At 51.8% G+C, this 12,997-nt stretch overlaps 1 protein-coding gene across 2 annotated transcripts in view; it reads right to left on the bottom strand.

Annotated features, from left to right (window-relative positions):
* Nkd1 (NKD inhibitor of WNT signaling pathway 1) overlaps window positions 1–9,904 on the bottom strand; it is a 70,121-nt gene extending 60,217 nt beyond the window's left edge. The window contains exons 1-3 of one of the 2 annotated variants that reach the window (XM_036188579.1): window positions 9,609–9,904; window positions 9,455–9,487; window positions 8,713–8,846 (exon numbers count right to left, since the gene is read on the bottom strand). In XM_036188579.1, coding sequence (XP_036044472.1) covers window positions 8,713–8,846; window positions 9,455–9,487; window positions 9,609–9,633 — 192 coding nt within the window. In that variant the 5' untranslated portion in view covers window positions 9,634–9,904. Of the gene's footprint in view, window positions 1–8,712; window positions 8,847–9,454; window positions 9,488–9,608 lie in introns of those variants that run through there. The other variant, XM_036188581.1, reaches the window with a different exon arrangement.
* Between the last annotated feature and the right edge of the window lie 3,093 nt (window positions 9,905–12,997).

Here is a 12,997-nt window from a genome sequence, read left to right as displayed (position 1 = left end):
GGGAATCACATTCTTCCCTCCACAGAGCAGATCACAGAGCCCATCCTCACATTCTTCCCTCCACAGAGCAGATCACAGAGCCCATCCTCACATTCTTCCTTCCACAGAGCAGATCACAGAGCCCTCTCATCACCCTGACCTCACACATGATTCCCCTCTGAACAAAGACCTTATCCCATAACGCAGTGAGAAGGTAGCCAGGGGTGGGTATGATGGCTTGTGCTTTAAATCCCAGCACTCAGCAGGTAGATCTCTGTGAGTCTGAGGCCAATCTAGTATCCCCAGAAGGTGATCAGGCCAGCTATGACCTCTATCCATAGTGCCAACAAACTGTCCAGTGCTCTGTGGCTTCCTACCTGACACTTAGCAAACATGCAGCCTCTGTGACATCCCCTCCCTCTCTGCTCCTATCCCCTACCCACCTCTGGTACTTATCTCACACCCCAGTAGTTCCTGTTCTAGACTCAGGGCCCCCAGAGTGTCCTCTAACCTTCCTTTAACATCTTCACTGCTCAACAACTACCTTCCGTATGTGAGCCAATCTAACCCAGAAACACCCATGCAAAGACCTAGTGTACAGCAGCTGCACAGAAAATGCATTTGGTATTATAGGGGACAAGTATAGAGCACTCCCATCACCCTTATCCTCACCCATGAATACCAAAATTTACAATGCTCAAGTCCCTTATATAACAGGGAACCATACATGTATGGTATACTTATATCAAATCCACATTGCTTATAATTCCTAATTGGTAGTTTGAATGAGAATGGCCCCCATAGGCTCCTATGTTTGAATGTTGGTGGCACTGTTTGGGAAGGATTAGGAGGTGTGGCCTTGGAGAAGGTGTGTCACTGGGGGCAGGCTTTGAGATTTCAAATGACTCATGCCATTTTGAGTTAGTTCTCTCCACCTCCTACTTTTGGATCAAGGTGTGAGCTCTCGGCTGATAATGCTGCCATGCCCTTGCTCCGCCATCATGGACTCTAGCCCTCTGAAACCTTAGCCCAAATTGCAAGTTGCCTTGGTCATGGTATCTTATCACAGCAATAGAAACATGACTAACAGACCTAACACAATCAAATGCTATGTAGTCATTGGGGTGTCTTGTTCAGAGAAGGATGACAAGAAGCGAAGCCTGATCAGCTTGGATGCATTGTTTTCAAATGTTTTCAGTTTTCAGTTGGCTGAGTCCATGGATGCAGGGCCCACATATGGACAGTTGACTCGATAATGTGTCACAATAAACGGACTTACTTCAGAAGTACAAAGAAGTTGAACACTAGGGAATTTAGCAATGTGGATTACTATAAAATAACACATCAGCCAGGGATGGTGGCACTCACTGTAATCTCAGCAATCAAGAAGTTGAGGCAGAAGGATGGTGATTTCCAGGTCAGTCTAGCCTACACAGGAAGATCCTTGTCATGGAATAACACCAGAAACCCAAATCATACACCACACCAGTAAATGATCCATCCCAACAATGCACTAATAGCATTTGATAAAACTGAATGATTATTCCTAATTTAATAAATCTTAGAGAACCAGGAATCAAAGCAACTTATTCTAGCTAAACAAATAACACACATGATACCTTGCTGTTACTCAACAGAACTCAGGAAACACTCTAAGTTCTGAGGTAAAGATAAGCTGTTCCTCAGTTTCCACAGCAGTCTAAGCAGAAGTAATTGCCAGTGTGTGGAATGAACAACCATCCATACGAGCTCTGAGCCTCAAGGCACTCTGTCGCTGAAGCATATGTCCAACTTATATTTTATTATTTGCATCTTAAAACAGCTGTATTCTACCAGGCTGTAAGCCTCATGACAATGGCTTTTGGTCAGTGCACAGAGCGGATGTACATTCCACTACAGACACACAATTAGTGGGACAGAAGGCATTCTACACATACAATACAACATTAGAGTGACATCATCTCACTCCTCAGCAGGAGAGGCCAAAGTTCAGAAGAGGGGAAAGGCCCTTTAGGTGATGTCATGCTACAGCAAAGCCCACCGTACCCTGAAGCCCTCTAATAGCCCTCAGCCACACACAGGGTCACATGCCATAGCCAATGTGGCTCAGCAAGCCAGAACAGTGACGCCCAAACTAATTCCTCAGGGCTGCTAAGCAAACATGGCCCTGGACAGGCCCCTCGGACAGAGTCACACTGGCTGGCCAGGGTCCCTGAGTGCCCTGCAGAAGCTAAAGATGACCTCAGCAGAGGGCTACAGCTTTCCTCCTGAGCCTTGTGGCTGGTACCCACATGGATAAACATCCCTCTCAGCTTGCCCAGGCATCTATCAAAGAATTACTTATACCTCTGGAAGTGCGTGTTTAGAAAAGGCTCCCCACCCACCTGGGCTTGGCAGGGTGCGGCCTGGCCGGACTCTTGGGCTACCCTTTATAGGTGGCTACCCTTCATGGAGTGGGCATGCCTTGCCTCTGCTCCAGCCTGAGAGCTTGCCCCTGTCCAGCAGAGAGGCTGAGGCCACAAGGAGGCAGGCAACTTCCCAGGATAAACGGAGCAGGGTGACATCAAAGCTCAGCTTCCAGATCCAACAAGTGAAGCCTTCAGCTCTCTCTGGCCTTTCGTCAAGGGTGTTCTGGGCTCCTGCCTCACTTCCTTCTGACAGGAGGATAGATGTTTGGTTTGTGAGGAACTGGATTCTGTCCTTTCTCATGAAGAGGGAGCTAGGGAAGAAGTAAGGGTAAGAAAACAAGAGGAGAATGTGAGAGACAAGAGCTGCAAGAGGAATGTGGGAGCCAGAAAGAGAGGGGAGCCTGGAGGCAGCTACAGGAAGTACCTGGATCCAACACGCAGCCAAAAAAGTTCCCAAAGTTTGTACAGCTAAGCAGAGTGTGAATTCACAGCCCTGGGCACCTGACTCATTATGATCCCATCATGGGCTCCGTCCCTGATTCCAGGGTCCCTTTGCCGAGGCCTTTTGTTGAATTTGGAAAGCCTGGACAAGGAAGCTCATCCTCACTGTACTTCACGGCACAGCGCACTCACTTTGGGGCTGGCTATCAGCAGCTTCTCTCCCCCGAGCCCTTGAACTGACCTTCTCTGCCTCATACCCTTAGTTTCCTACCCACACAACTGAGTTTCTGGCCCTTAAGCTGACTTCCACCTACAACCTGGCTCTAGAGTGCCACCAACCCATTTAACCGCTGGGTAATGTCCCATCCTAGATCAATTCCAAAGAAAACATAGCAGCCTCATGCACCTGTCCCTGGACAGGTGTTCAAGCACACCAAGAGCTGTTCACCTGCAGGGCTTTCCAAGACTCAGTTCCAGGGACACTTCCAGTCTCCACCAGCTACCGAGTCACATTCCCTTCACAACCACCTGGCCTTCCCACCACACTCTAACCCATCTTCCAGTGAAAACATCTTCCAGTGTGGGCCATCCCTTCCCCTGTACACTCTGGTAGTCTTCCAGCCCTCCGCCTATTCACTTGCTGACTTTTGCTTCCTTCATTAATCTCTTTCCACTGTTTCCCAATGCATGATACTATGGGAAATATTAACAATATATTGCTACTACTGACTAATCAACTAAGTGCCTGCCTATAAGAAAGGCTTGGTTCTACAATTCCACTAAGGACAGTGGACTTGGAAGAGTTGAATCCTGGCAGCAGGAATAAAGGGTTTAAGAAGCTGGCAAGGAGGAAGGAGGCAGCAAGGACCAAAATGGTGACCAAATTTTCTTTCTTCATTCATACACAGCGAGTGCCTACTATGCACCTCAAGAAAAAAATTGCATTTTGTAGCTGGCTTTTTTGATGTTGACAGTTCAACTTTGACCATTTTAAGTGTCCAAGAAGACAGGTGGTCACTGATGGGGGAGGTGAGCTTCCCGGTATAAACAAAGGCACTCTCGCCCTCCCACTAGGCAAGGAGGTAACAGCTCTACTCCTAGCCACTCACCAGCCATGCTGTCTGGATTGTGGATGGAGATGCACACCCCTGGCTTCCAGGGGACAGACAGCACATATGGCCTGGCTCAAGGAAACCCAGTCTCCCTCTTAAAGAAGTTTTAAAGGGAGAAGAAGTACTAGTTAGAGTGCCTCCAAGAAGTCACACAGATGTGTCACAGCAGCGGCCGATAACACCACTTGGCAAGACCAGGAGCACACAGCAGTGATGTCTGGCATCTGGCACAGCTCAGGCTTTCCAGGACACTCCTTGCTGGCTCCCGGGCACAGGTAGTTCTCAGGACTGTGAAGCTGAGCCTGAGTGCCATCAGCCAAGGAGACCCTCCCTAGGCCACTCAAAGATGCCCATGTCTGAAGGCACCGTGTCTTTACCCTGAAACCTCCACCAGCCTCAAAGCAAATCGTCTTTTAATTCTTAAAGACCACGTCAAGCCCACCTCCCAATACATAGCTTTGAAACCACGTAAGGAAGTCTAACACTTTCCATATGGTGAGAACATGGAGCCTTTTAATTGTGCCAACTGGTATCATTCAAGGGTAATTCCCCTGGAATCCAGAATGCAGGCAGCAGCTGGAAGAACCCCCAATCTCATCACCCAGCCCCACCCGACCCCATGCAGCATGCCTGCACCCTCCTAATCTTCCCCAAATATCAAAATGTGCTAGGTGCCCCCTAATCAAATTACCCAAGTGCCTGGCAGCCGCCTTTGATCTACAGGGGGGCTTGCTTGCCCCCAAGCCCCCAACCTATATCTGCAAGCAGTTTTGCTATAAAAGAACAAAAGGATCACAGTGCACGGAGTAAAGGTTGTTTTGACTCTGGTTACACACATCCACACACGCTCACAGCGTGGCCATGGCAAGCCGTCCCCCCTCATGCCTGAGTCCACTCAGTTGCTCTGCCTACCTAGGAGCTTCGCCGTTCAGCCACTGCTCACCTACCATTGCCACTGGGCTGACTCTGACTGCCTGCTGCGTTGTTTCTACTTTCTCTTGGAGGTGAGTGTATTTAGCCTCTAATTCTGCTCAGCACATGTGTCTCGGGTATGTACTCGGCTCCGCCTACTGCCCTTCACTCACAGTGCTGTTGCATCTTCTGTCATTCATCACTTTTCTCCTCTGAGCTTATATTCCCTTGAACCTCATCAAGCATCCACGGAAAGGCAAAAGCCCAGACCTTCTTCGCCTGGGTCCCACCAGGTGAGCCTCCAGTGGAAGGGTGTAGGGGGAAGTCAGGGTCCCTTCATAAATATCACCCTCTCAGCCCAGGTTCTACTCTTTTTCACGATTTATCTCCCTCAACTCTGACATGGATGAGCATGGTGATAGTTTGTGTTCTGACAAATAAAGCTTGCCTGAAGACCAGAGGATGGAGCTCGCCACTAGTTTTCCATAGAGGCCAGGAAGTGGTAGCACACACCTTTAATGCCAGCATGTGGGAGGAGGAGGCAGGAAGATCAGGAGTTCAATGATACCCTGAGCTACAGGAGATTGATCCAGTCTAAAAGAGAAACAGAGCCAGGTGGTGGTGGTGGTGGTGGTGGTGGTGGTGGTGGTGGTGGTGCACGCCTTTAATCCCAGCACTAGGGAATTGGAGACAGTAATGTAAGGCAGAAGGAGACAGGACCTCAGTCCTTTTGGGTCTGAGGAGTTGTGAAGATAAGAGGTGACTTTGGCTGTTCCTTACTTCTCTGATCTTTCAGCATTTACCCCAGTATCTGACTCTGGGGTTTTATTATTAAGACCAATAGAATTCGAGCTACAGATGAGAATATGATTGTGCCCATTTTACAGATGTGCTTATCAAGATACATAAAGTTAAAGTGACTTGCACGAGTGACAAGCTACTGTGCAGAGCCTGACCTCATGCACTTCCGTATTTTGGGGGGTAGGCTTAGCTGAGTGCCTGTGTGGCCACGCTCATGCCCAGAGGCTATGCATGCAACTTGGATCCTGCCACAGACACGGGGCAGGTAGGGCTCCTCTTGCTTCTTCCTCCCCAGCAACTAGCTCCTGTGGACATGGTGGTAACTGTCTGTGAGCCCCTCTCTGGGAGCCAAGCGATGCTGGGCTTCACACACACAAACTCTGGAAAGGGAGACAACGTGGTCTACACCAGCTGGCTGCAACTCCGGAGGGTTATAAGGAGATTAAAGTAATAGAAGCAATGTGCTTGGCACACACAAGCACTCAGGCAATACTGGATTTCACAGCAATAATCATGTTGTCAATTGGATAAGCCAGTAATGTGTCCCCAGCCACTTTGGTGACAGGACAGGTAGAGAAGTGGACACAGAGGCCCTCACCAAGATAGGCCTGGTACTGGCGACAGGAAGCTACCAGCCCTGGAAGTTAGCAGACTGCTAGAGCCCACACCCATCTACATCCTGATGATATCATGGAAGGACCTGCCAGCCACCCCTCCCATGCCAGTGAGATTCAGGAAAATGACAGGACTGAAATGTGCTCACCACTGGCCTGTCCAGCACCCTCAATGTCCCCACCATTTCAGCACTCATTCTTACATTCCCAACTACGACCACTTGAACCCAGTATTTTTCCCTGTATTGACTTTGAACTCACCTACCTCTTTCAACTTGGATTCACCCTAAGTGATAACATCCGTGAAATCATGTGTTTGATGTCCCAGTTATTTTTCTCTGATTAAAAAAGATAGAGACCTATAAAGATTAAAGACATTCCCTCTAAAGACCACCTGAATTGCTCCACAGGCCACCACCAGTGCAGCCCCACACCGGCTCAGCCTGGTCCTCTCCTAGGGTCGACGCGGGGCCCCACTACTGTGACCACCACGGTTGGAACCCAGGCATCCAGATCTGTTAGGATCCACTCTGGAGGAAGCAGAGACCCCCTCCCCCCACTCAACGTCTTTGATGGCTGGCCCACCCCCTCAACTACCCAACACACGTCATGCTGATGGCTCTACGCCTCACATCTTCAAAAGGACTTTGAACAAATATTAATGACCCCTCCTTTTCAGAGAGGGGGGTGAGGCAGGAAGGCAAGCACCATCCATCCCATGCTGTCCTCAGCTGGGGGAAGAAACCAGGCAACGAAATTCCGTGACTTCAGCAAAGCCACAGGCTTAAGCAGGGGCCCCCTCCCCCTTCATTTCCCCCAATGGCAACTTTTACTGGCTTGCATTCCTCTTGCTGGGAACACTACTATTTAATTAAAAACGACAGACTTTTGTTTTCCTCTGCTCCTTCCCCCTCCCTCCCATCCTCCCAGCCTGGATGCCAAGGAGACCCACCAAAAACATGCGGGGAACATTTGTTATGGCTTTGAAGATAAAAGTCAATTGAAGCAAGCCCTCGCTGTATTTCAAGTTCCCCTCTAGCATGGAGTAAAAGCTGCCTGGCAGTTTAGAGAGAGGAGAGAGAGAAAGAGGAGAGAGACAGAGCCTAAATAAATGTCATTCTGCAGGAATACTTTATGAAAATAAACAGGCTGAAAAAAAAAAAAAAAACTTGATTAATGGAAATCCTCTCTGTTGGCCTGTATTGAGCTGCAAATGCATCTGTTCATATGTCCAAATTGGATTGTTTTCATTGGTCCTTAAATAAATAAGTACATCAAAAACTAGGGAAGGTGGGGGAAGGGGAAGCTTGTGGTTCTGTTAAAAGGCTCCAAATGCCCTGCCTCTGCTCCCTGGGCCCCGTTCTGACCTCTCTACTAGGGTAGCAGGCCCAATTCCAGCCAGCCAGCAAATTGGAGGGTCAGGGAAGAGAAAGCCTGCGCCACAGAGTAGAGAGGGAGTTTATCCCAGAGAGAGAGTCCATTTAACACACCACACACACACACACACACACACACACACACACATACACACACGCGCACACACACACACACACACACACACACACACACACACACATCTGAAGACTCCACCAGCCTCACCCAAAGAACAAGACCAAAGAACTAACCAGACCTGAGGCTCGGTCTGTTCCCCCTCTAAGTTTAAAAAAAAAAAAAAATTAAATGTCACATCAAAAAGTTGATTCATCCTTTGATCCTCAGCTTGCAAGAGTTCCACGCAGACCATCTGAAAGCCCTGTGCAGAGTTCTGGAGCTCACAGGACATCTGTGAACACCAGTCCCAGGCCAGACACAGGGGCTGGACTCACTCACTCCCCCATCCCACTTGCTCCTGCAGAACAGCTTTAGCCTTAAGAACCCCCTGGGTGAAGAAAGAGGGTGTACCCAGACCACTATACAGACTCTCCCTAACCCCCACCTCTGAGGGCCACACTAACGGGACAGCCAGGTCTCAGTGCCTCCAAACCCTACACTTGGATGGCAGATGGTACTGATGAATGCCACAGACACAGTTGGAGGTGGCCACAGATCCCAGGCCAGCACAGCTCTGCCCTCTACCCAGACACTCCTGCCTGCCTCTAGTCCTAACCCCTCCCTGTGGAAAAGCTGGCCACAAAAGCAAAGCAGAGGAGGCCACCACCACCCCCCCACACACACACAACAAAGCACAGCTTCCCCACCCACTGGACCTGTATCACCTCCTCCCTGGCACTTCCTCCCCAAGCAACCCTCTGCCCAGCTGTGTAGGAGATTGGTGCCAGCTTGATCGACAAGGATCCTCCAAAACATGGGGCACAAGTAGGGCTGGTGGGGCACACTGATAAGGGATTGGGGGACCTAGACAATGTGCCAACAGGATGCTAAGGGGGGGGGGGGGGCGCAGACCCTCTCCAAAGATGAAAGCGTGGAAAAGAGTGGGGACCATACCCGGGTGCCTCGACCAACAGTGCCTGCCAATCTCAGCTGTCGGGGTCCTGAGACGCTGCCTGGACAGCGCTGCCTCCCGATCCACTCCTCGATTCCTTTCCTTGCCCAAGCAGCGCTCACAGCAAAGCTGTCACCTGAGGCGGGAAGAACACGAAGACCTTGAGTCTGGGTCCCCCCTCCCAGCTGGCAAAAAGTTACCTGAGAATGCAAAGAGGGAGACAGAGCGGTACGGGGAGTAAAGGCTCGGCAAGAGGGTCAAGCGCCGCTGGACGGAGCAGAATCCAAAAGAGGGAGGTAGCCAAAAAAGGGGGCTCGGCGAGATCCTACTAAGTGCAAGGATTCAACGGATGAAAGCGAGTAGACAGTATCCTGACTAAAGGAGTTAGGGGATCGGAGGAAGGAGCGCGGGAGTCAGGGACTGTGGAGGAAAGAAATGAGGGTCAGGAGAGGGGGTGCAGTGGGTGCAGAGGCCAAGTTCTCCTGAGAAGGGGCTGGTAGCCAGAAGGAAGGCGCAGTATCTTGGGGGTCTGCAGGGAAGACGCCGCCAAAGTGGATGGGGTTAGGGTCAGCAGTGGGAGCACTGGGCTGCGGGGAACGGGTAGGAGGGACAGAGGGGCCCCAAAGAGCGCTTCCAGGGCGGGGCTGGGGGCTGGGGCTGCCCTGGTAATGAGATCCAGCGGCTGGGCCGGCCGCGCCGCCTCCTTCGCGCCCCCCCACCCCGGCCGGTGGCCCGCGCTCCTACCTTCCGGGCTCTCCCTGCGCTTGCACACGGCGGCTGCGGGAACATCGCGCGCGGCGGCGGCGGCGGCGGCGGGAGCCGGAAAGAAAGGAGAGGGAGAGTTAGCACCGGCGGGAGGACGCGGGGCCGCGGCGGGCGAGCGGGCGGGGACACTGACCCGGCTTCGAGTGAAGTTTCCCCATGCTGGGGCGCGGCAGCGGGGCGTCCTAAGCCATGCGTCCGGCCGCCGACCCCGCGCCAGCCTCGCTCGCCTCCTCTTCACAGCCCGCGCGCCGAGCGCAGCCCCAGGCGGCGCCGGGACGCGCTCCTGCCGCCGTCGCCGCGGCCGGACTGACGCCCGGGCGCGCCGAGCCCCCTGCCCGCCGCCGCGGCCCCGCGCCTCCCCAAGCGCCCATTGGCCGGCAGCGGCCCATCAAAGGCGAGGCGGACGCTGCGAGGAGGGTAGAGGCGGGGCCTGCGGGTAAGGGGCCTGCCGAGGGGCGGGTCCTTAGAGGGCGTGGTCTGTGGGCGGGGACAGGGGCGGGGCCCTGGTGGGGAGGGGCTTTGGGTGTGCTGGGCCCTAAGCCCCCTGCGCGGACCTAGGGGCGGGAATGGGGACCGGGCGGAGGCTCTGGCCGCCCGGTAGTGGAGCAGCGCTGCCCTCGCTGGTGGTACTGAGACTTCCCTCTTCTCTGCACTTCCTCGGAGCCGTCAGAGTGATGATACTCGATGGCTCGAGTTCACAGGTGGGGAAACTGAGGTCGCCACCGTTGACCTCAGCTGCTTGTCGCACGCGTCTGCTGCTCTCCCGCGGTGTTGAACCTTCCCAGACTTCCGGTGCCCAGCCTTCTGCAGAAATTGGTCCCTTGTTTCCAGACTCACGCCCTTTTCTTTGACTCCTCTAGGTTTTAAAGGGTTCTTTTGGTTTTTTGGTTTTTTGGCTTTGTTTTTTCATTTGAGAGTCCAGCAGAAATCACCAGGACACCTCGCAGGCCAGTGCGGGTTCAGCCCACTCCGGTTAATGACAAGTGTCCAGATGCCCCGAGCTGTCCCCAAGTCGCTAGCAACTCTTCGCCCATGGGCTCGTGAGTGCCCAACTGGGGTCGGGGCGAGCTGCCAAGCTGTGAGGCCGGGAGCGGTGAACCGCCGGGTCTTTGATCTTTCTTAGTTTCCGTTCCCCCCTCCCCCCTGCAGTTCTCCAGACCCCAAGGGCCTGTTTGTTTTGTCTGGGGAGGTCTCTGCAAAGGGGAGGGCCACTTGAAGGCTTCCACCCTACCTTTGTGGTCCTCAGAATGCCTTCTCTGCTGGCCACACCAGGGTCCTGCGCTAAGCTCATCCCGGTGTCTGGCAGCCCGAGCGCGGGGAAGAATCAGTTCTGCTCTTACAGTTAGTCTCTGCTGCTCGCCTCAGTTTTATGATCTGTATGATGGATACTTAGTTCTACCCTTTTTTTTTTTTTTTTTTTTTTTTTTTTTTTTTTTTTTTTTTGCCTATTCCCTGTGCAGCGCTACTCAGTAGAAACAGATGAGCTACGTTTGACATTTTGGACACTTCGTAGGAGGCACTTTGTGGGAGGGGCTCTGGGACTGAAACCCAAGCCATTGGTCATGCTGGGCAAACAAGCACTCAGCATATGAGCTATGCCTTCAACCTTAGACACCACAGTTTTTGAAAAGTTCAAAGAAACAGGTGTTTCAGCCAGATGGCTCAGCTGGTAAAGGTGCTTGCCCCCAAGCCTGGGGATCTGTCCCAATCCCAGAGACCACGTGGTCACAGGAGAGGCCTATCTGCTGCAAAAGTGTCCTCTGACCTCTACATGAGTGCTGTGGCACTGAGTATCCACATACATACTCTCATACTAGGTAAATAAATGTAATTTAGAAAATAAAAAAGAAACAGGTGAAATTAGTGTGATCAACTATAGCCAAAATAACACCAATGCTTAATAAGTTGTCACGTTCTTGTTGTGCACTCTTTTAAGTCTGATGTGCATTTTACCCTTGAGGCACATCCCAAGCAGAAGAGCCAAACTGCAAGTGACCTTGGCCTGTGGCCAGTGACTACTGTACTACGAAGCACAACTCTGAGCATCCACCTGTCTCAAAGGACAAAAGAACCCAGAGCTGTGTGACCGTCCAGAGTGGCCCAGGTCATAGGTCCTGAACTGACAGGGAACATCCTGTGGAGCCCCTGCTACAGAAATGGAGTTCCTGTGGGGTCCCTGCTTGTCTTTCTCACCCACACCCACACCAGTGCCAGGGGCTTCGAAATCAAAGCAAAACTCTTTCTCACAGAGCTTAGAACGTTGGTTACTTCCTTAAACCTGTCATGGCTTTCTTCTTTCATGAGAAAACAGTATCCCCTCTGCCCCTTGGGAACGTCTCTTTGCAGTTCAAAAAGAGATAAAAGCAAGGACTAAAACTCTGTAGTTACCAGCTCAAGTCTTAGGGGAAGTAAATCCCAAGTGTCTGGCCAGACACAGGGCCCCACCAGGCGCCTGGGACTTTGCTGCCGCCGGACTCCCACCATTTCCAACTATGCATTCCCCTGACCCTGGCATGAGAAGCCAGAAGGTAGGCCAGGATCACCTGTCCAGAACTCAAAGGGTGAACTCCCTAGCTGCCACCAGGGCACCACTACCTGGCTCTTTGCCCTCTGTGAGCTCCCCATCCCATCACTTACTGCCTTTTTCTGTTTTAATAATTTATCTGGCCCATTTTCTTGGGCTGTATACTTACAGTGACACATCTCTTTCTTTGAAGATTTACCATCCTTTGGGGGAGGAGAACAGGAGAGGAAGGCCATGAAGAGATAAGAGAAAGAGGTTAGAACCACCGCCTGCATGGGGCTGCAGATTTCATGAGGCTGATTTGGAGAAATCTGTCAGATGAAGGGCAAGATTTTTTTTTTCTTTTTTTTTTCAAAAACCCCTATCACTCTGGTTGGCTGCCCATATCCCAAGTTAAGCTATCTGATCTGGCTCCTGTCAAACGCCACTTCCTGGGATAGAAACCCTCCTGGGCCTTTCATACTAAAGGCATCTTTCTAAACAGCCAAGCACCTACCCCTCTGCATCCAGTTGGTACTCCTTTGTTTCTACTAAGGAGCCTATTTTCCCTCCTGTGACTCCTTGAGGACAGGCTTCCCACTGACCTAAATCTCCTAGTGTAGTCCCTAACATAGTTCCATCCACGATATGGAGCCTCAGCCCTGGGGTGAGTTATAGTCCACAAGAAGTAGGAATATGATCTGGGGCCGGGCATACTGGCTCAGGCTTGAAATTCCATCACTCGGGAGGCTAAGGCAGGGGCATTGTGAGTTGGAGACCAACCTGGACTACAGAATGAGACTATGAACAGGGGGAAATTAACTCCCAGTTACCCCTGGTTCCTTGCAAGCCTCTGACTTGGTGGAATTTCTGTGTTCCCTGGGAAGCTAGGACTGCTGGGGTCAGGGGACCTAGTTGTGAGGTGGGGGGATGGGGTGGAACCCAGGAGAAAGGATGGAGATCTCCAGACTAAGAGGCTGAAACAAGAATGGTAATTGGAGGCCCAACAAAGATGCACA

The sequence above is a fragment of the Onychomys torridus genome, chromosome 5 (genome assembly GCF_903995425.1).
Source record: "Onychomys torridus chromosome 5, mOncTor1.1, whole genome shotgun sequence".
NCBI lineage: Eukaryota > Metazoa > Chordata > Mammalia > Rodentia > Cricetidae > Onychomys > Onychomys torridus.
The sequence above is the reverse complement of the archived record's forward strand: the minus strand, read 5'-3'. Positions and strand labels throughout refer to the sequence as shown.